The sequence below is a fragment of the Lithobates pipiens genome, unplaced genomic scaffold, assembly GCF_037356315.1.
Source record: "Lithobates pipiens isolate NorthernLeopardFrog02 unplaced genomic scaffold, aLitPip1_a1.2 Scaffold_22, whole genome shotgun sequence".
NCBI classification, from domain to species: domain Eukaryota; kingdom Metazoa; phylum Chordata; class Amphibia; order Anura; family Ranidae; genus Lithobates; species Lithobates pipiens.
The window spans coordinates 21616755-21640656 of NW_027507784.1; the positions used below are offsets into that span (position 1 = coordinate 21616755).

Below are 23902 nucleotides of genomic sequence, written 5' to 3' on the forward strand. Positions count from 1 at the left end.
CGGACAAACTTTTTTGGTTTTCATCGGACTTTTGTTGGCTGTGCGAACGGACAAACTTTCTGGCAACAAAAGTCCGATGGAGCAAAGTCTGATCGTGTGTACAGAAAACCATAGGACTTTTGTACAAAGTACAAACGGGCATGCTCAGAACCAATGCAAAAGATCAGACAACAATACAGAAGTTGACCAAAGGTGGCGGTAAAGAGCCGAAAAACCACATGATTTGGTGAAAGTTGGCTGAAAAAGTCCTGCTGTGTGTATGCAATACAAGTTCACGGCCAACCCCCTTTGTACAAAAATCCAAGGGAAAGTTTGTACAAAGTCCTATCGTGTGTATGAGGCTTTAAGGCCCATACACACGATCAGACTTTTTGACAACAAACATGCAAATTAGCTGTTTTGGAGCAACATCCGACCGTGTGTATGCTCCATCGGACAAACTTTTTTGGTTTTCATCGGACTTTTGTTGGCTGTGCGAACGGACAAACTTTCTGGCAACAAAAGTCCAATGGAGCAAAGTCTGATCGTGTGTACAGAAAACCATAGGACTTTTGTACAAAGTACAAACAGGCATGCTCAGAACCAATGCAAAAGATCAGACAACAATACAGAAGTTGACCAAAGGTGGCGGTAAAGAGCAGAAAAAACACGTGATTTGGTGAAAGTTGGCTGAAAAAGTCCTGCCGTGTGTATGCAATACAAGTTCAGGGCCCCCTTTGTACAAAAATCCAAGGGAAAGTTTGTACAAAGTCCTATCGTGTGTATGAGGCTTAAGATGAAAACCCAAAAAGTTTGTCCGATGGAGCGTACACACGGTCGGATGTTGCTCCAAAACAGCTAATTTGCATGTTTGTTGTCAAAAAGTCTGATCATGTGTATGGGCCTATATACCCATAGCTGATCCAGAACAAGGCAAAAAAAAAAAAAAAAACAGTAAAGCATGAACCAATTAGCTCCAGGAGGTGGGAAAAAAATTATTTCCTGATTTCAATCGGATAAAGGAAGGCAACTGGATTTTCCTTGGATCAACTTTACCTATACAATTTTAGTATTCAGTTATATTATGAGCATTTAGGAAATAATCCAGGCCTTTTTTTTAAAACATTTGAGAAAAAATTGTGCAATTTGAAAGGTGTTACTCGCAGGGTGACACTGCGAACCCACCGGTAGTAATGTGCCAACGTCCCGATATTGATTACGGAAGGAAATTCTAATAGTTTGTGGACTTTAAAAGGCACATAAGCTATGAGGAAAGATTAGAGGAACTGAATTTATTCCTTTTTTGAGAAGAGGAGATTAACGGGGGATATGATCTCCATGTATAAATACATGAGAGGGGATATGATCTCCATGTATAAATACATAAGGGGGGATATGATCTCCATGTATAAATACATAAGGGGGATATGATCTCCATGTATAAATACATAAGAGGGATATGATCTCCATGTATAAATACATAAGGGGGGATATGATCTCCATGTATAAATACATAACGGGGGATATGATCTCCATGTATAAATACATAAGAGGGGATATGATCTCCATGTATAAATACATAAGGGGGATATGATCTCCATGTATAAATACATAAGGGGGGTATGATCTCCATGTATAAATACATAAGGGGGATATGATCTCCATGTATAAATACATAAGGGGGATATGATCTCCATGTATAAATACATAAGAGGGATATGATCTCCATGTATAAATACATAAGAGGGATATGATCTCCATGTATAAATACATAAGGGGGGTATGATCTCCATGTATAAATACATAAGGGGGATATGATCTCCATGTATAAATACATAAGGGGGATATGATCTCCATGTATAAATACATAAGAGGGATATGATCTCCATGTATAAATACATAAGGGGGGATATGATCTCCATGTATAAATACATAACGGGGGATATGATCTCCATGTATAAATACATAAGAGGGGATATGATCTCCATGTATAAATACATAAGGGGGATATGATCTCCATGTATAAATACATAAGAGGGATATGATCTCCATGTATAAATACATAAGGGGGGTATGATCTCCATGTATAAATACATAAGGGGGGATATGATCTCCATGTATAAATACATAAGGGGGATATGATCCCCATGTATAAATACATAAGGGGGTATGATCTCCATGTATAAATACATAAGGGGGGTATGATCTCCATGTATAAATACATAAGGGGAGATATGATCACCATGTATAAATACATAAGGGGGATATGATCCCCATGTATAAATACATGAGAGGGAGATATGATCTCCATGTATAAATACATAAGGGGAGATATGATCTCCATGTATAAATACATAAGGGGAGATATGATCTCCATGTATAAATACATAAGGGGAGATATGATCACCATGTATAAATAGATAAGGGGAGATATGATCTCCATGTATAAATACATAAGGGGAGATATGATCTCCATGTATAAATACATGAGGGGAGATATGATCACCATGTATAAATACATAAGGGGGGATATGATCTCCATGTATAAATACATAAGGGGGGATATGATCTCCATGTATAAATACATAAGTGGTCCATATAGTGAACTTGGTGTTGACTTATTCACAAGGTCATCACTCTTTACTTCTAAAGGAAAAAATATTTAATTTCCAAATATGGAAGAACTTATTCTAAGTTAGCCCTTGTACACACGGTTGGAGATTCCGACAACAAATCCGTTGGATTTTGTCCGAAACTGTTGCATACACACGGTCGGACGAAGTTGTCGGAAAATCCGATTGTACATAACGTGATGACGTTATTTCGTTACGACGGGACTATGTTCACGCTAGTAGCCAATAGGTTTGATGTAGGAATTTGATCTGAGCATGCGTGCCACTTTGTCCGATCGGAATTCTCTACACATGATCGGAGTATGTCCGATCGGAGCATTTTGTCTGAAAATATTTCCGTCAAGTTGGAAAATTTGGTCCGACGGAAACAGTCCGATGGAGACCAAACGCAGTCGGAATACCCGACAAAACGCTCCGATCGGACACATTCTGTCGGAATCTCCGACCGTGTGTACAAGGGAGCTGTGAAAATTTGGAATAGGCTCCCTCCAGAGCTCGTCCTGGCCAGCTCAATAGCCTGTTTTAAAAAAAACGGAAGGAAATTCTAATAGTTTGTGGACTTTAAAAGGCACATAAGTACTATATCTAAAAGGTAATAAAGATTGTTTTATTAATTTTCACAGAGTAGCAAAGATTAGACAATTGCATGTGCAAAACAAAGAAACAAAAATATGAAAAAATTGTTAATTACAAATTTTTCATATTTTTGAAATAAAGAGTGCCCCCTTGTCCTCTGTGATGACCTTGTGAATAAGTCAACACCAAGTTCATATCCCCCCTTGTGTATTTATACATGGAGATCATATCCCCCCCCTTATGTATTTATACATGGAGATCATATCCCCCCTTATGTATTTATACATGGAGATCATACCCCCCTTATGTATTTATACATGGAGATCATACCCCCCTTATGTATTTATACATGGAGATCATATCCCCCTTATGTATTTATACATGGAGATCATATCCCCCCTTATGTATTTATACATGGAGATCATATCCCCCCTTATGTATTTATACATGGAGATCATATCCCCCTTATGTATTTATACATGGAGATCATATACCCCCTTATGTATTTATACATGGAGATCATATCCCCCCTTATGTATTTATACATGGAGATCATATCCCCCCTTATGTATTTATACATGGAGATCATATCCCCCTTATGTATTTATACATGGAGATCATATCCCCCCTTAATCTCCTCTTCTCAAAAAAGGAATAAATTCAGTTCCTCCAATCTTTCCTCATAGCTGAGCTCCTCCATGCCTCTTATCAGTTTGGTTGCTCTTCTCTGCACTTTCTCCAGTTCCCCGATATCCTTTCCATTAACTGGTGCCCAAAACTGAACTGCGTATTCCAGATGAGGTTTTATTAATGATTTGGATACTCTTGCAAAGTAAAAATTTGCCTACAAAATGCAAAGTGAACATCCAGTTCGCCTTTAATAAATCGACCCGTATGTATTTTTCTAATGACAGGTCTCCGTTAAGTTTGGAAATTCACCTATATTTCATAAAAGCCCAGAACTTTTAAAAGATAGTAAAAAAAATAAAAAAAAAATAAAAAAAACCCTAGATAAGGCTAATAGCAGAGATGTCAGACTGATAAAGAAAAAGGAAGTCTAAAAGCCTATTTATAACCCGGAAGACCTGGAAAAAAAATAAAATAAACACTTTAAACACTTGGTTTAATATCATACCGAGAACTTCGTCCTTTGTGTTAAGCTGTAAATGCAAAGTTTCGGCTCACATTAATTGTAGAGAAAAAGAAAGAGGAGCAGTAACACAGACGTAATAAAAACTGATCAACGTTGAAGTGACAAGTCTTCTATCAAGACCTCACATACACAGATGACTGCGAGAACCTGAATATCCCCCATGTACTAGAGGGACAACATCATCCGAAGTTCAACCAATGTCCAGTCTACTACTAGACCAGCAAATGGGCTGTAGGTAATCAGAGGAAAGGTAAGAGTTGTGCCGGTAAGAGAGAGAGAGAGAGAGAGAGAGAGAGAGCAACCATGTTTCACCGTCACAGGCGGGGGGGGGGGATTGGTGCTGTAACTGCAGTTATTTTTGAACCCCTTCATGACAAAGGCAAGACAAATCTTAATGCTTTTAACCACTTGCTTACTGGGCACTTAAACCCCCCTCATGCCCAGACCAATTTTCAGCTTTCAGCACTGATGCACTTTGAATGACAATTGCGCGGGCATACAACACTGTACCCAAATTACATTTTTATCATTTTTTTCCCACAAATAGAGCTTTCTTTAGGTGATATTTAATTATAGCAGGTCATTTTTCTCCTTCATTGAAGTGCGCTGATGAGGCGGCACTGATAGGCTGCACTGGTGGGCACTGATAGGCTGCATTGGTGGGCACTGATAGGCTGCATTGGTGGGCACTGATAGGCTGCACTGGTGGGCACTGATAGGCATAGTTAAGGCGGCACTAATAGGCACAGATAAGGCGACACCGATGGGCACAGATAAGGCGGCACTAATGGGCAAAGATGGGCACAGATAAGATGGCACGGATGGGTGGCACAGATGGGTGGCACGGATGGGTGGCACTAAGGGGCACTGATAGGTACCACTGATAGATGGGACTGATGGGCATTGATAGGTGGCTCTGATAGGTGGCACTTCTGGGCACTGATGGGCGGCACTGCTGGGCACTGATGGGCACTGGTAGATGACACTGATGGGCACAGATATGTGGCACTGGGGTGCAGCACCTTTGTTGAGGCAGATTGTGGGCACTGCTGGGAGGCACTGTGGGCACTGCTGGGTGGCACTGCTGGGTGGCACTGTGGGCACTGCTGGGTGGCACTGTGGGCACTGCTGGGTGGCACTATGGGCACTGCTGGGTGGCACTGACAGGGGGGACACATTTTATATTGATGTGGCACTAGCAGGGGGCAGGTGGGCACTGGCAGGGCTGGCCGTGATCGGGACTGATGTCCCGATCACGGCTGCCGGTGATCGGCTCTTTTTTTTTCTCCTCACGCTGTCAGCGCGAGGAGGAATAATAGCCGATTACCGGCTCCGTTGTATCACATGATCAGCTGTCATTGGCTGACAGCTGATCACGTGATAAGGGGTCGGGATCGACCCCTTGCTCGGATCAGTGATCAGGCGAGTCTCATAGAGTCGCCGATCACAGAGCGCGCCGCGCACGCCCCTCAGGGGGCGCGCAGGTCGCTCGTGCACGGGACGACGTCAATAGACGTCGTCCCGGCAAAGGAGATCCGCGCTGTAGCCATCATTCGGCTATAGCGCGGGTCTCAAGTGGTTAATATGCCTTTAATAACTTTAACATGTGTTGGTATAACTGTACATATCATCACAACTACTTAGTGTAATTATATACATATATATATATAAATATATATACACACACATATATATATACCGTATTTATCGGCGTATAACACGCACTTTTTCCCCTTAAAATCAGGGGAAAATCGCGGGTGCGTGTTATATGCCGATACTCCGCAATTTCAGCACAATTTTTTGGGCTATGGGCAGCTTTCGGCCGCTCTCGGACCTTCTCGGCTGCTTTCGGCCGCTCTCGGATCTTCTCCCCAGCTTTCGGCCGCTCTCGGACGTTCTCGGCGGCTTTCGGCCACTCTCGGACCTACTGAGAGCGGCCGAAAGCTGCCGAGGTCGGAGAGCGGCCGAAAGCCGCCGAGAAGTTCCGAGAGCGGCCAAAAGCCGCCGAGAAGTTCAGAGAGCGGCCGAAAGCCGCCAAGAACTTCCGGGTGCCGCAGAGATACACGGGACATCTCGGCGGCGCCATTTTTAAAAACATAAGCGGACAATGCACTAAGACGGACAAGCGGCATGACAAGGCTGCAATGACGACAGGCTGCATGACAAGGCTGCAAATGACGCTGACGAGGCTTCAGATGGACACTGATAAGGCTGCATTGATGGGCATTTAAATGTAAGTTTTTTTTTCCTTAAAATTCCCTCCTGAAAGTTTTTTCCACAAAATTCCCTCCTAAACTTGGGTTGCGTGTTATACGCCGATAAATACGGTATATATACATGTACACGTGTATACATATACATGTGCAGCTTGTCATGAGACTTCAGACTGCAAAGTCGCATGACAAGTCCCACGATTGAGAATGGGTACCGTTCATATCTGTGCGACTTTCAGTCGCAGCAACTTCAAAGTAGTCCCTGCACTACTTTGGTCCCAACTTTGATGTGACTTGAGGTCCATAGACCTCAAGAATTTCACAGGCATTGCTTCAAGTCGCATCAAAATTGCGGCAACAATCGCAGGTAAAAATTGCGCAACTTTGGGGTTGCAATAGTGGAAAACCTGCCTTAAGTGTTACTAAACCCACAACAGTAAAATCAGTCTGTATATGAAAGCATGCTTGTTATACTCACTGTGGAACCTAAGGGGTTAATCCTCTGCATTGTGTAAAAAAGGCTGTTTGATCCTGTATGTACAGATGCTCCCCCTCCTGCACTGTCCCCCTAGACAAGTCTGGATAAGACAGAGCCTTTGGAGTCAGGCTGCACATGCTCAGTTTGGTGCGTATTGCTAGAGAAGTTTTTTTTTGTATGTGTGATCAGCACAGGGCCGATCTGCACTGTCCAGACAGAGGGTCAGGAGTCCTGCAGCCTCATAGGACAGCTCAGTGCAGAATGAAACCTGGTCTTACAAGCTTCACCAGACACTGATAGAAATCACAAGACTGCTATACACTGCTGATGAGAAAAGGTATTTAGCAGTTTATATTTACTAAAATAATTGCATGTCCATGTTTTGTGTACTTTGGGGGACCAGATATAGTGAATGCAGGCTCCTGGGTTTAGTAACGGCTTGCCGACCGGCTCCTGTAGATAAATGTTGGCAGAATGGTATGGCTGAACAAAGTAACGTACCTGTACGTTACTTTGAATATCTCGCCGCGAGCTCCATGACCGTGCCTGCGGGATTCGCAGACTCAATGTGCACCGTGTGCCCTCAATCATGTCACAGAGCTGAAGAATGGGGAGATGCCGATGTAAACACAACATCTCCCCGTTCTGCCTAATGACAGGACACCGATCGTCTGCTCCCTGTCATTGGGAGCAGTGATCAGTGTCGTGTCACTGCTAGCCCATCCCCCCACAGTTAGAATCCCTCCCCAGGACACACTTAACCCCGCCCCCTAGTGGTTAACCCCTTCACTTCAAATTTTTGTGGATATTTATTATAGCAAAAAGTAAAAAAGAATGCGTTTACTTCAAAATTGTCGCTCTTTTTTTGTTTATAGCGCAAAAAAATAAAAACCGCAGGGGTGATCAAATACCACCAAAAGAAATCTCTATTTGTGGGGAAAAAAGGATGTCAATTTTGTTTGGGAGCGACTGCGCAATTGTCAGTTAGAGCGACGCAAAAAAAGTGCTCTGGTCTTTGGCCAGCAAAATGGTCCCGGGGCTTAAGTGGTTAACTAAAACCGGTACTAAATAAAAAAAAATGCTATTTATTAACCTACCCTAATTACACTGACCTTAACGTTGACTCTGAGCATGACCATTGACCCTAATCTTAACCCCCAAACCTGACACTGAAACCCGACGTTTCGACATAAGGATGTCTCATCGGGGGGCCCATGATGACGCATCCTTATGCCGAAACGCCGGGTGGGGCTAAGGACGTGTGACACAGGACGCTGACCAGAGACACGGCGGCCATCTTGTCGGGTTGAAACACTGTTTGTTTCTACACACTTGGCGGTTCTTTCAAAAATATGAGTGTACCAGCCTTTTTTATATAATAAATCTTTTATCTGGATGTCTTCACAATGAGCCTTTCATTTTTTATACATTCATGTGGATGTTGGAGCCATCCAGTGAAGTTTTAAGGAATTGAAGCAGTTTTTGGGTTCCTTTCACCTGTGTGGAGAGGAATAGGCAAGAGCAGTGATGGTGAACCTCAGCACTGCAGATGTTTTTTGGAACTACATTTCCCATGATGCTCTTGCACTCCGCAGTATAGTTGAGCATCATGGGAAATGTAGTTCCAAAACATCTGGGGTGCCAAGGTTCGCCATCACGGGGCTAGAGTGTCAGTGGAGTGGATCGATCGGTGCAGAGGGACTGCTGGGGCCAATAATCAGTAATTACATTGTGTCTACCCTACACTTTAACAGAATGTCAATGCAGCTTTAGTATTTTGAAGGATTTCACAATTTAAAGTGATTCTGTTGTTAGCCGAACAAAAAAAAAAAAAAAAAAAAAGGACACACTGAAAAAAAAAAATGACCTCCACTGACTCCTTCCACCATCTTTATCATCTTTTTCCTTCTGTCTTGAAAAGATACAGGGGCTGAAAAATCTTCTACACCCAACACACTCCAGGGCTCACTTTGCCATTTCCCACAATACTACAAAGCAACAATGTTGCGTAGACTGCAGAGGTGTCCCGGGCATCTGGACCACCCGGAAGTGTTGGATCCTGAAAAAAAATCCTGATCGCTTTTATTGCTGTGACAAGGAATGTAAACATCCCTCATGCAGGGGATCTGAGGTCTATAAGACCCCAACTCCCTCCTTTGCACTTAAAAGTATTCAAAACACCAAGTTTGGCTGTTTTGAATACTGTCATTTTTTTTTTTTTTTTTTTTTAGATGTGGCGTCTTTAACCACTTCAATACCGGGCACTTACACCCACTTCCTGCCCAGACCAATGTTCAACTTTCAGCGCTGTTGCTGTTTAAATGACAATCGTGCAGTCGTGCTACACCGTACCCAAACAGGATTTTTAACACTTTGTTCCCACAAATAGAGCTTTCTTTTGGTGGTATTTGATCACCTCTGCATTTTTTTTTTGCTAAACAAATAAAAAAGACCAAAAATTTGGAAAAAAAAAAAAAGTTTTACCTTTCTTTCTGTTATAAGATTGTGTAAATAAGTACATTTTCTCCTTCGCTGATGGGCACTGATAAGGCGGCACTGATGAGGTGGCACCAATCAGGCAGCACTGATGGGCAATGGTAAGCGACAATAATGGGTGGCACTGGTGGGCACTGATGGGCACTGATGGGCACAGATAGGCAACACTGATGGGCACTAAAAGGTTACACTGATGTTTACATATGGTTGGCACTTATAGGCGGCACTGCTGAGCACTGATGGGCACTGACAGGTGGCACTGCTGGGCACTGATACTTGGCTTATTGGGCAATGATAGATGGCATTGATAGGCATCAGTGAGGACACTGGCAGGCATTGGGGATGGGCACTGGTTGGCAGCTGCCTGGGCACTGATTGGCATTTCCCTGGTGGTCTAGGATGGTATACCTGGTGGTCCAGTGTGGTGGCAATCCCTGGTGGTCCCAGCGGCATCCTGGTGGTCCTGGGTGGGCATCCGAGGGGGGACTGCGCTGATAAACAATCAGAACAGACCCCCCCCCCCTGTTAAAATGGTTGCTGCCAGACTCGGCTGAGGGAGATTTCTGCAGCATTTTTGGCAATTAGAGAATCACAGTATATATAAAATAATATGCAAAGTGGTTGGAGGGAAGCTTCATAATGTAAAGATGGTTTTATTACAAATTATGTGAGCAGACTACAGTTCCTCTTTAACCACTACTCCTCCAGAGTACGGTGATACCACATGTGTGAGACTTTTACACAGCCTGGCCACATACAGAGGCCCAACATGCAGGGAGCACCTTCAGGAGTTCTAGCAACATAAATTACATATCTAATTGAGCACAAGGGGAGATATGCAACTATCCACAGAAAAAGGCCCAGTCAGATTGGGGGCGCATATTTGTGTTAGGTCGGCGTGAAGGGGTTAAATTCAAACAGATAATATGAAGTGTTACGTAATTAGATAGTATTAAATATAGATTTTTTTTCCTTTGCACAGTTCCTATCAATTATTTTAGTTCTGTCTTTTTTTTTTATTCTTCATGAATTCATCTTTTCAGAGGACGATGGAGAAGAAACATAAGGTTGGCATTTTCTCCAGATCCGATAGGAAGGATTACGCTTGGCTGACATCCATTCTCACATCGCAAGACTGTAGTGATTGGGTCCAGGATGTCAGATCCACTGTCATATCTAACACATTAACGACATTCATAGATGATGCATCTCAATGCACATTTGGAATTCTGTACCACACCAAGAACAGAGGAGGAGTCAACATTTCTGATATAACCGGAGCCCTCTACGATGAAGAGATGAAAATCCTACATGAGTTACTTGGTAAGGTATAGCTCAATACATACTGTACTTAGATAGCTATTTCACTAGTAATCCCCCTGTACATAAATAATTATTCAAAATGATCAGAGCTTCACCCCATTCACCTTCTAAATTAATATTCTACTTTTAAATAATACTCTACTTTTTAGTTTTTTTTTTGGTTATGCTCCATTTTATTCCTAAAAAAAACATTTTACATATTAACTCCTGAGCTGACAGGCAGGGAGGGAGGGGGAGAGAGGAGAGACTGCAAGATGACAGAGTCACGTACAGGCCCAGATTTACTCCCTTTACTCCCTTTGTCGCCCCAAAGGCCGGGTCCTTCAATGACTCACGTAAACTGACCATGGTATCAGGGATCAGCAGCCATGATTATCGTGGTCATTTTACATAGGGGAACACAGGAATACAGTAAGCAGGATCAACCATGTTTTCTAGAACATAGAGAGGGACAAATGACACAGCACAAGTATTATGCTGTGCATCCTGCTTTAAAGGATCAGCAATACTGCTTGGTTCCTGGCATTGAAGCGCATGTACACAAAAGGAGAGGTACTCCCAAGACAAGTATGCCCCACCCACATGTTGGTGTTGGACTAGGCGGTGACTATATTCGATATTTCTTGGGTGACTTGTCTATTTTTATCTTTGTCTATCTATAATTTTATTGTATGGAATAAAAATTATATCTTTTTAATATATTTTTGCTACAATTGTTGTAAAGATTGAAGGTGTTTTACCTTCATGTATGCATGAAGGTAAACAAACCTTTAGGTGTGCTGCTCCCCCCCCCACAGCCCTCCCTCATGCTCACCTGAGCTCCCTCCCAACCTAGTGATATGCAGGAGAACATCGGCTATTCCAAGACTCCCTTTCCTCATTGGCTTAGACCAAAGCCGCAGGCTCCCACTGCTGTCAATCACAGCCAGTGAGCCAATGAGGAGAAAGTGGGGTGGGGGAGCTCGGCTCTACATGCCTTATGGACACATAGAACTGGGCTCAGCATGGAAGCGGCTTGCTTTTGGAGGCAATGGTCAAGGAGAAGGAGCCAGGAGTGCTGGTGGGGGACCTGAGAAGAAGTGGATTGGGGCTGCTCTGTATAAAACCAATATACAGAATAAGTAAGTGTGACATGTTTGTTTTTTTGTTTTTTATTAAGCCGAATCTTTAATATCACTTTAAGTTGAATACCTTAAAAGTCCATTTACTTGTTTACTTTTCCATTATTGAAAAAATCTCCATAAGCCCAGCTCGGAGAAACATAAGTGTATCTCAGACTTTACCGTATTTATCGGCGTATAACACGCGCCGGCGTATAACACGCACCCCAAGTTTAGGAGGGAATTTTAAGGAAAAAAACTTTTAGGAGGGAAGTTTAAGGGGAAAAAAAAACCTTACATTTATATGCCCATCAGTGTGATCTGCAGCCCTGTCCACCATTGCAGCCTTGTACACCATTGTAGTCTTATACAGCCTTGTCCACCATTGCAGCCTTATGCAGCCTTGTCCACCATTGCAGTCTTATGCAGTCTTGTCCCCCATTGCAGCCTTATGCAGTCTTGTCCCCCATTGTAGCCGTGTCTATTTTATTTGCTATTTGTATTTAATTTTTTTTAAATGCCGCCGATGAGATACAGAGCCGGATGTGTATCTTGGCGGCGTATGGTAGTTCTCGGTGGGCCTCCGGCCGCCTTCGGCTCTTCTCGCCAGCTTTCGGCCGCCGAGAAGAGCCGAAGGCGGCCGAAAGCTGCTAAGAACGGCCGAAAGCTGTCGAGACGAGCCGAAGGCGGCCAAAAGCTGCCGAGAACGGCCGAAGGTAACCGAAAGCCGCCGATAATGGCCGAAGGCGGCTGAAAGTTGCCTTGAAGAGCCGAAGGCGGCTGAAAGCTGCCCAGAGGCTCAGAATTTCGGGGGATCGGCGTATAACACGCACCCACGATTTTCCCCTGCTTTTTAGGGGAAAAAAGTGCGTGTTATACGCCGATAAATACGGTGTATATATATACGGTTTCCATTATTATTTGCAAGCACCGTGATAATCCCTTCCCAACTTCTCCCCTTTTTGAATACTTGATTATTTGGGGTGAGGTGCTAAATACTCGGTGTCTACCTTAGTCGGACACAACTCTACAATTAACTCCACTATGTGTATCTACAGGGAAGGGAAATTTCATTGTGGTGATTGATGATCTGAAAGACAGCAGTTTTGAGGAGAAGAGACGAATATTGAATATTCAACCCAGCATCGAAACATTGGCCTGTGATCTTCTTCTCGTTTCAAACACAGAGAAAACAAACACAACAACACTGGTAGCAAAACTGAAAAATCTTCGACCTTTCCACTCCACGCCAGGTATATAATATGAATTATCCTTTATGTGAAATGATAAAGCTTTAATGCCACATGTTTGATTTGTTACGATTTTGCTTATATACACATTTTGGATATCCAACATGAGAGTTATCAATATAAAACCAAACAAAATTTGGAAGCTTCCAATGTATTTTAAATATGTTCAGCAATTGTTTTCTATTTAACCATTTATTTTGTTTTTCTTTCCATTTAATTTTCATATTAAAATAAAACCCCCTTTTTTTTTTCATAAAAAGCACCTGAAGTCCAAAAGAGTCATGATGGTCTTTTCTGCAGCAATAATATAAAGGATAATATCAAAATTAAGACTCCAAATGTCAAAAATAAAAACCCAGAGTGTTCATCCAGATGTGAGAGTCCCAAGACACAGAACAATACTTCTGAGGTTCAGATGAATGTTTGTGCTCCTGTGATGTCCAGCAGATCAAAGAATAATAAGGAGCCCATCTACATGAATCTTCTTTCACTCTTTGATGGTTCTGAGAGGTTGGCTAGCTTTGACAATCCTAATTGCCGGGGCAACATTGAGAATCTTCAGAATTCCTCCAGCAATGAGAATCTGAGCACATGGGGTAGGTCTGGGAGTTGTGAGACAGTGAACGGGAATGAGGGTCCAGAACTATGTAGCGGCTTAGAGACTTTAGACAAAGGGAAGTTTTATGTGGATCCTAAAGTACCATGTTTAGATGAGCTCTTCAAGGAAATGCTTGGAAAAATACACATCAAGCAAAACTCTGAAACACAGCCCAGCTACAATAATTCTGAAAGAGCATCCAAGAGCGAGAAGCCTCCTACATGGTGCAACCATGAGAATTCACAATCAACATGCAATAATAATAAGAGCCCCGAGAAACATTCAAACACCCCAAAACCCAAGATAGGTTTCTATGATGAGAATGCCCGAAAATGGCGCAGAAATGAGAATCTTGAAACACTGTCCAGTGATAACAATCCAAAGAAACCATCCACATCCACTCCTGGTAGTTATGTCCCACAGCCCAGTAAAGGGAATCTTAGAACACAGACAGAGACATTGACCAAGAATAAAAACCCAGAAAGAATACCCAACAATGAGAATATGAAATGGTACTTTAATGAAAGTAGTCACACGTGGTACAGAAATTAGAAAGTATGACCAAGCCACGTAAACTGTGACACAGACCAGATACAGTGTTTTTTGTTTGAAAAAATGTTGTATTATCTTGTTTTTAACTGATATAAAAACATCTGCTGGAAATATTTATTTGCAATGCACTGACATGTTCTAACATACAAATACTGTCCAAAACTGGTCAGATGAATGTTATCATGCATTTTGGGCTTTTGAGCGAATCAAGCTGCATCCATGAAGGTTCATTGGAGTACCTGTGCCCATGGACAGAGACAACTATGATTTGCAAAACAACTTTACCAAGGTCTACAAAGCATTACACGGTAATAACATGATACTATGTGCTACTGGATGCTCCTGATCTTTTAGGCCCACTTCTAGATGCTGGCTTTTTCTCACAGCTATCAGTTTTAAAAGATAATAGTAGTTTAAAATTAATTTCTATTTTATTTTGCTCCTTGAGTTCTGCCCACTTGCTTTATACTTACCTTCAGTCCGAATCCAGCAAACCTTACTGTCCCAGACTGCTCCAAACCCAACATTACCTTTCTTACAAAAAAATGGCTGCTCTGTACTGTGCATATACACCACGGACCTGTTCTATGGGTAAGTCATACTCATGATTCATTCCCCATGATTAAGCTCCCGGGGGTAGAGCGAAACGCATTGGAGGCGTAGCCTGGTGGGAGCTCAGGTCAAGGTTGCCTCTCTCATCATCAGTGACCACAGGAGCTGGGACAAGCTCCGCTCCCTTTCCGGGACTCTCGTAGTAGCAGACACAGAACTATCTATAATTACCCCACACATTGACATACGAGTCTGACTGGCACACTAACCAATTGAGGGTCACAGTTAGCCCTTGTACACACGATCGGACATTCTGACAACCAAATCCGTTGTATTTTGTCCGACGGATCTTGTCCGAAACTGTTGCATACACACGGTGGGACAAACTTGTCGGAAAATCTGATCTTTCAGAACGTGATGACGTAATTTCGTTACGATGGGACTACATTCAGGCTAGTATCCAATAGCTTTGATGTAGGAATTTGATCTGAGCATGCGTGGCACTTGGTCCGATCGGAATTCTCTACACATGATCGGAGTATGTCCGATCGGAGCAGTTTGTCGGAAAATATTTCCAGCAAGTTGGAAAATTTGATCCGACGGATATTCCGACGGAAACAGTCAGATGGAGACCACACACAGTCGGAATAGCCGACAAAACGGTCCGATAGGACACATTCCGACTGAATCTCCAACCGTGTGTACAAGGGCTAAGCCATACTCATGGTGGCCTCAAGCAGTCATTTGGGGCTGAAGGAAGCCAAAAAAAAAACAGATGGGGGCTTGGAGAAAATGAAAGAAAAGAAAATGGACAACAAAAGTGCGCTCACAATCTACGACTAAATCTAAATGTTAAAGTTTCTTAGCTTTTCCATCATGATAATCCTAAGGACTCAACGTTCAAATGGTAAAGTGTTTTAGAGCAAGTATTTTGTTTTGAGCCAGTAAAGAGCGCAATCCAATCTCATCACATAAGTGGGAAGAAGGGCTGCAGAATACAATATATGAAGATCGCCAAAGTTACATTGATTGCAAAATCAGCATTATCTGCGTGTCCATTACACACAAAGCATGGCTCCCCCCCCACTGGCTGTGATTGACAGCAGCAGGAGCCAATGGTTCCCACCGCTGTCTCTGAGCTAATGATAAGGGAGAGAGCTGAGAAAGCACGCTTGATCAAGATCAGTCTCGGGAAAGTATGAGAAAGGTTTTTACCTTAATGCAGAGATTGCATTAACTTCTTGCTGCCCGCCATATAGCAAAATTACTGCGGCAAAGTGGTTTCAACATCATGACCAGACGTCATATGACGTTGGCAGGATATTAAACTGCTGCGGGCGCACATTGCAGCTATCGTTGATGCGGTGTGTCAGTCTGACACACTGCAACTCTGATATAGGTACAGAGTCTCTGACGGAGACTCTTTACCACATGATCAGCCGTGTCCAATCACGGCTGATCACAGTATAAACAGGAGAGCCGTTTATCTGCTTTTCCACACTCACACCTGTCAGGCTCGATTGGCTGCTCCTCTGACAGGGGGGGTCTGTGCTAATCAATTATCAGCGCAGCCCCCCCCAGGATGCCCACACTGGACCACCAGGGATGCCACAAGGACCACCAGGACCACCAGGGATGTCACCACAAGGTATGCCACCCTAGGCTACCAAGGATGACAATCAGTGCCCACAATGGGCATCACTGATTGGCGGGCATTATTGTTTGGCCCTGATTGGCATCCATCAGTACCATACATTACAGTACATCAGTGCCACCTATCAGTGCCCACCCATGCCCATCTATGCCACCTATCAATGCCCATCTGTGCCGCCTGTCAGTGCCCATCCATGCCGCCTATCAGTGCCCATCAGTTTCACCTATGTGTACCCATCAGTGCTGCATATCACTGCCACTTATCAGTGCCCATCAGTGCCGCCTATCAGTGCTCATCAATGCTACCTCATCAGTGCCCCCTCATTGGTGCCACCTCATGTGTGCCCATCAGTGCCGACTTATCAGTGCCCGTCAGTGCAGCCCCATCAGTGTCCATTGAAGGAGAAAACGTACCTATTTACAAAGTTTTGTAACCGAAACAAAAATAAATTTTCTTTTCAAAATTTCCGATCTTTTTTTTATTTGTTTAGCAGAAAATAAAAACCCTAGAGGTGTTCAAATACCACTAAAAGAAATCTCTATTTGTGGGAACAAAATTATACAAATTTAGTTTGGGTACAGTGTAGCATGACCGCGCAATTGTCATTCAAAGTGCAACAGCGCTGAAAGCTCAAAATTGTTCTGGGCAGGAAGGTGTACAAGTGCCTGGTATTGAAGTGGTTTAAATGTTACAAAAGTAAAATCAGTCTGTATACGCAGTAAAGCATACTTGTTATACTCACTGTGGAACCTAAGGGGTTAATCCTCCACACCGTGTAAAAAATAACCTGATATTTACAGGGTCAGGGGACAGGCTGCACATGCTCAGTTTGGTGTGTATTACTAGAGAGTTGTTTTTTCTTTTTTTATTGGGAGAGTACATGTGATCAGCACAGGGCCAATCAGCACTGTCCAGACAGAGGGTCAGGGGCATTGCAGCCTCATAGGACAATCGTGGGACAATGAAAACTTCTCCTACACGCTTTAACCAGACACTTATAGAAGTCACAAGACTGCTATATGCGGCTGATGAAAAAAAAAAAGTATTTAGCAGTTTATATTTACTAAAGTAATTGTATTTCTATGTCCTGTGTACTGGAGAGACCAGTTATAGTGAATGCAGAGTCCTGGGGTTAGTAACACTTTAAGGTAACAAAAAATCTTCTGCCTTTAGAAGCAGTTTGAGTAGATGTGTGAGATGAACAGGAGGTATTGGTGTTGTAGGAGTTATGAGATACTTGTATATACACAAATAATAGCTGGTAATCCTGTGGTCTTAATAATGTTTAATATGAATGAGAATAAAACAATAAAACATTGTGGATGCCTAAACTATTTTGTTGGTGTACTTATGACTCACTGTACTTTTAAAATCTCATGTTTTTTTTTTTTTTTTTTAATTATATTGTGTATTTTTATGTGATACTACAAAATTGAAAACAAAATGCATTGGAATGATAGATTTTTTTTTTTTTTTACAATCAAATAGTAATGTTAAAAAATAAATAAAAAAAGGATAAAAAATAGGGAGAGAAGGGGAGGAAGGAGTAAATAAAGGCAAATTAAGGCTGTAGAGGGATTTTTTTAGTTAGAAAAATCTAAAGTGCAAATATTCCATTTTCACTTCAATTTAAAGTGACATGTGAAACACTGGATTCCGATCACCCAGCCAATTCAATTTAAAATACTAAGCCATCCACAACTCTGCTCCAACCTCAATTCACCTATCTTGTCTTCAAATATCACCAAAAACCTTCCTCTCCTTTCCTCTCAAGACCATTCTGCTCCCGAACTCCCTTGTCTTCTCCTACCATGCTTATCTCCAGGACTCTCCCATCCTCTGGAACTCTCTACCGCATCTATCTGTCCATCTATCTCCTACTCTGGCTGCCTTCAGGTGATCCCTGAAAATGAATTTCTTCAGGGAAGCCTATCAATGCCTCCCACAGTCATAACTTTTTGTACCACTTGCCGCACCCTATTAGATTGTAAGGGCCCTCTTAACCCTCTTGTATTTTTTGTATCATGGCTGTAGTGTCTTCTTTTTATATTGTAAAGCGCTGCGTAAACTGCTTGCGCTATATAAATCCTGTATAATAATATAATAATAATAAGGTTATGAGATGAGTCAAATTTTTTATTTTTATTTTTTACACGGCATTGTCTTTTTACCAGTTCCCGACCGGCGCACACCAATGTACGTCGGCAGAATGGCACGGGCAGGCATATTGGCGTACAGGTACGTCCAATCTTTAATGCCGCCCTGCCATTGCGAGTGCGGCGCCGGCGGCGCATGAGCATGCTGTTCCGATCGCGGCTCCCGCGGACTCGATTGCCGTGGGCATACCCGCGATCGTCTCACGGGGCGGGCCGAACAGAGAGATGCCGTTGTAAACAGCATCTCCCCGTTCTGCCTAGCAACAAGTGACACTGATCTCTGCTCCATGTGATTGTAACAGAGATCAGTGTTCACTAAATTAAAGCCCAGCCCCCCACAGTTAGTAACACACCCCTAGGAACACTTAACCCCTACACTGCCACCCACTGGTTAACCCCTTCATTGCCAGTGTCATTTACACAGGAATCACTGCATTTATATAGCAGTGATTGCTGTATACATGACACTGGTCCCAAAAATGTGTCAAAAATGTCCGATGTGTCCGCCATAATGTCGCAGTCACAATAAAAATCGCTGATCGCCGCCATTACTAGTAAAAAAAAAAATTATTAATAAAAATGCCATAAAAATATCCCCTATTTTGTAAACGCTATAACTTTTGCGCAAACCAATCAATAATCGCTTATTGCGATTTTTTTTACCAAAAATATGTAGAAGAATACGTATCGGCCTAAACTGAGGGGAAAATTTTTTTTTTTTAGATATTTTTGGACGATATTTATTATAACAAAAAGTAAAAAATAATGCTTTATTTCAAAATTGTCGCTCTATTTTTGTTTATAGCGCAAAAAATAAAAACCTCAGAGGTGGTCAAATACCACCAAAAGAAAGCTCTGTTTGTGGGAAAAAAAGGACGTCAATTTTGTTTGGGAGCCATGTCGCACGGCCGCGCAATTGTCAGTTAAAGCGACGCAGTGCAGAATCGCGAAAAGTGGTCTGGTCTTAGGGCAGCAAAATGGACCGGGGCTGAAGTGGTTAAAGTATTGAAGCAAAATATAATTAATAAAAAAAAAACTAGAATTCTTAGACCGAGCCCAACTTATTCACCTACTGCGCCTACCTTCTTCGCCTATTGCGTAGACTCATCCCCTTCATCCCTGGAAGGAGATACAGCAGCAGTAGTTGGAACAATCATCAATTCCCGACTTGATTATGCAAATTCCCTCTACCTGGGACTTCCAAAATATAAAATTTTAAGTCTACAAACCATCCAGAACACAGCAGCCAGACTGGTAACCGGAAAAAAAAAACCATGGCAATCAATCACCCCGTCCCTGAGGACCCTCCATTGGCTAGCCGTGACGGACCGGGTTACATTCAAGACCTTCTGCCTCACTCACAAATGTGCACAAGGAAAAGCCCCTCAATACCTCTGAGACAAAATAAAGCACTACACCCCGGGTCGCACTTTCCGGTCAACTAACCAGAACCTCCTCCACATCCCCAAGACCTGTTACAAATTAAAAGGCAAACGAAGGTTCGCAGTACAAGGACCACGGCTATGGAATGCTCAACCCGCGGACATCCGCTCGGAGGAAAACCATCTGGCCTTCAGGAAGAAGCTCAAGACCCATCTCTTCTGAAGACCCAGATGGGCACTGGCAGAAAAAGCGCCCTGAGGCAATTTAGTTTGCACATGTAGCGCTATACAAGTTATTCATTCATTCAACTATGGCACCATATGGAGCACCAGATGAGATGTAAAAGGTTTTCTTATTCTATTTCTTGAAAAAATATAAAGTGAAGAAGGTCATAAATCCTAGAGAAGAATGAGGAAAAACAATGTTAAAAAATTGGACTGAGCTTGTAAAAAAGAATGATTAAAAATATAAATGTATAGATAGCTTGACAGCCTTCAAGGACACTTCCCCCTGCTGTTAATCCTGGAATGTTCACATCTTATCTCTTAATAGACAGAGGATAGTTATATGTCAACTCTTTAAAATATGCTGCCTGAATGATTCTCCCAATTGGCCAATGAGATTCAGGTTACAAAATGAAACTCTATAAGCTTGAACTAGAGATTCTATCAGTGGCAGTGCGTCCATAATGGCGCACGGGGTGCCACCCCCTCTATGACCAATGGATAAATTCATACATTGCATGAATCTATCTATGGCTACCGTTGCCACCCCGTATTCAAGCACTCGGCCCCTGTTCGGGTGCCGGGTGCCTAAATTACAGAGGCAGGGGGTGTTTTTGAAGCACCTGATTAAGGCCATAGGCTCTAAAATGTGTCAAAAAAGGTGGCCTGCACTCGCAGTTCACCCAGGTCTGTTACAACACCGAATGAATATTCGCTGTCCTAACACTGAACTGCCTCTGCACCAATCAGGTGCTCGGGTCTGTTACTGAAATGACAGGCGCTGTGATTGGATGCCTGTGGGGAGGATAGGACGTGAAGTGACACATGAACACACTGCTCGGAGGACACCGCTCAGAGGACACCACTCACTGTCATCACCCACTGCCTCACGAGACAGAGTAAGTGCCAGGCAGACAGAGAGCGGGCGAGGGGGTCAGAGTGGCGGCATTGGATGGCACAGTGGCAGCATTCCATGGGCAGAGTGGCAGCATTGGATAGCACAGTGGCAGCGTTCGATAGCACAGTGGCAGCATTTGATGGGCACAGTGGCAGCATTTGATGGCACAGTGGCAGCATTTGATGGGCACAGTGGTAGCCTTTAATGGGCACAGTGGCAGCATTTGATGGGCACAGTGGCAGCATTTGATGGTACAGTGGCAGAATTTTATGGGCACAGTGGCAGCATTTGATGGTACAGTGGCAGAATTTTATGGGCACAGTGGCAGCGTTTGATGGTACAGTGGCAGCCTTTAAAGGGCACAGTGGCTGCAATTGATGGGCACAGTGGCTGCAATTGATTGATGGGTACAGTGATGGGATTTGATGGGCACAGTGGCTGGGTTTGATGTTTTTTTTTCAGTATTTTTCAGTTTGTTTGCACCCCCCCCCCCAAAAAAAAAAAGTATGCAAATTTCTTTTTAGACTAGGTCCACATCTAGCCATTTCCTGTGTGCCATGTTTGCATGGGTACAGCAGCTTATCCATTTGAATGGACTGATGTACCCGCAGGAAACACAAGCAATAGGTCCCTTGAAGGTACCTTTTCAAAATTGCAGCTGCACTAAAACCACATGTGCCCCATGTGGTTTCATGCACCTGCATTTTCAGATGTATGGGGGTGCCATTAACAAATAATGGCAACACTGGGCATCTGCTAAAGAGAAGCTCATTTTGCCTGCAGGTGTGGGAATGCATGTAAATTTCATAAGTGTAAACCTAGGCTTACGATTATTTGCAATTGGTCACATTCAACCAAACTTCCTTCATAAATGTTGAAAACATTCACAATTTACCCAAGCAGTATGCTTACTTCTAATTGACTAGGCTCCTGGGCACAATAATCCTTCAGTTTCACATCTAAAAATGTATGCAGGTGATGTTTAGTAAAGTAAAATCTGGGTTTTGCTAAGACCAGGGCTTTTTTTCTCACAGAATAGGTGCAGGAACCTTCCCACCCCAATCAACTCCCAGCCCCAATTTGCGCCATTCCTTGGGAAACAGAAGTAAAGTGTTGCCAAATAATCAAATAATGGATGTGGTCAAGGGTTACCTTCTCCCCCCATCCACAGCTCACCCCTTCCACAGGTTACCTTCTCTCCTCTCGTCCACAGCTCACTCTCTCGCCCATTCACAGCTCAACCCCCCATTCACAGCTCACCCTCTTTCCCCATTCAGAGCTCAGCCCCCCATTCACAGCTCACCCTCTTCCCCCATCCAGAGCTCAGCCCCCCCATCCACAGCTCACCCTCTTCCCCCATCCAGAGCTCAGCCCCCCATCTACAGCTCACCCTCTTCCCCCATCCAGAGCTCAGCCCCCCATCCACAGCTCAACCCCCCAATGCAAAGCTCAACCCCCCATCCACAGCTCAACCCTCCATCCACAGCTCAACCCCCCTGTCCACAGCTCAACCCCCCTGTTCAAAGCTCAACCCCCCCTGTCCACAGCTCAACCCTCTCCCCCCTCCACAGCTCACTTTCTCCCCAACATTCCACAACATTCCACAATTGACCTTAGCGTGTGCCCACCATTCACAAAGAAAAGTTTTTTCCCAGGGCCTATTGCAGCCGAGGAGGAGATTCAGAGATCTCCGATCGGCTCCGTGCTACACTGATCTGACAGACAGCAGGCAAGGAGTGAAGCTCTATAATCCTAAATGTCAACAGTTGCAGCGTCTGTATTCAGCCCTGGTGCACCAATCAAGCAGATGTGGAGTATCATACCCCGGGCCAGCGCTAGCATACAGAAGCCGGTGGAGGAAATGAGTGGCATAGAAAACTTCCTCTACAGACTTCTGTGTCATGTGACAGGCTGAAGAGGAGAGGGCTGCCTGAGGTGGTGGAACGGCGTTCCGCCTTGTTCCAGCAGAAAAAAATCCCTGGCTAAGAACTATCTGCTGTATATATCTCAAATGATTTCCTTGAAAAAGTTGGTTGAAAAGGTTGGTTCAAGGTGAGATGAACTTTGAAGAGGTGTCCAAAAAAATAGCCCTGCAGCTGATCCTTCCCCCTATTATTGACTTACCTTGTTTTGTTCTGCATGGTGTCCTTGTGTGTGGAGGAGGCCATCTTGGTAAAGGCAGAGCTTTGATTCCTATTTTTAGGACCTCCAGTAAGGAGAGTAAGAGTAAGGAGAGCAAAACAGTCAAAACCTTACTCCAAATCTCCTGAGACTAGCAGTCAGCAGAGCCTTAGCTCTCAAACTTACACGCACTTTAATGGCATCCCAGTCTTCATCTGTAGGATTCAATATTGAGTTGGCCCTTTGCAGCTATAACAGCTTAAACTCTTCTGGGAAGGCCGTCCACAAGATTTAGGAGTGTGTCTACAGAAATCTTGGCCCCTTAGTTCCAGTGAAGGGAACTCTTAAGGTGTCAGCATACCAAGACATTTTGGACAATTTCATGCTCCAATCTTTGTAGGAACAGTTTGGGGATGGCCCCTTCCTGTTCAAAAATGACTGGGCACCAGTGCCCAAAGCAAGGTGCATAAAGACATAGGGCGTTAGCCCCCTATGTGTATTTTTATAGTTTGAGAGACTGCTGGGTGCCAATGAAGTGAAGCCTTGTTGTGTGGGAGCTGCCT

General features: G+C 43.4%; 1 protein-coding gene across 1 annotated transcript; it reads left to right on the forward strand.

Annotated features, from left to right (window-relative positions):
• The first annotated feature begins 4333 nt into the window (after positions 1-4333).
• Positions 4334-17888, forward strand: LOC143923387 (uncharacterized). Its single transcript, XM_077447012.1, has 4 exons — positions 4334-4591; positions 10572-10851; positions 13010-13204; positions 13462-17888. Exons 2-4 carry the CDS (start codon positions 10578-10580, stop codon positions 14349-14351), a joined length of 1359 nt encoding a protein of 452 aa, XP_077303138.1. The 5' UTR covers positions 4334-4591; positions 10572-10577; the 3' UTR covers positions 14352-17888.
• Positions 17889-23902: the final 6014 nt, after the last annotated feature.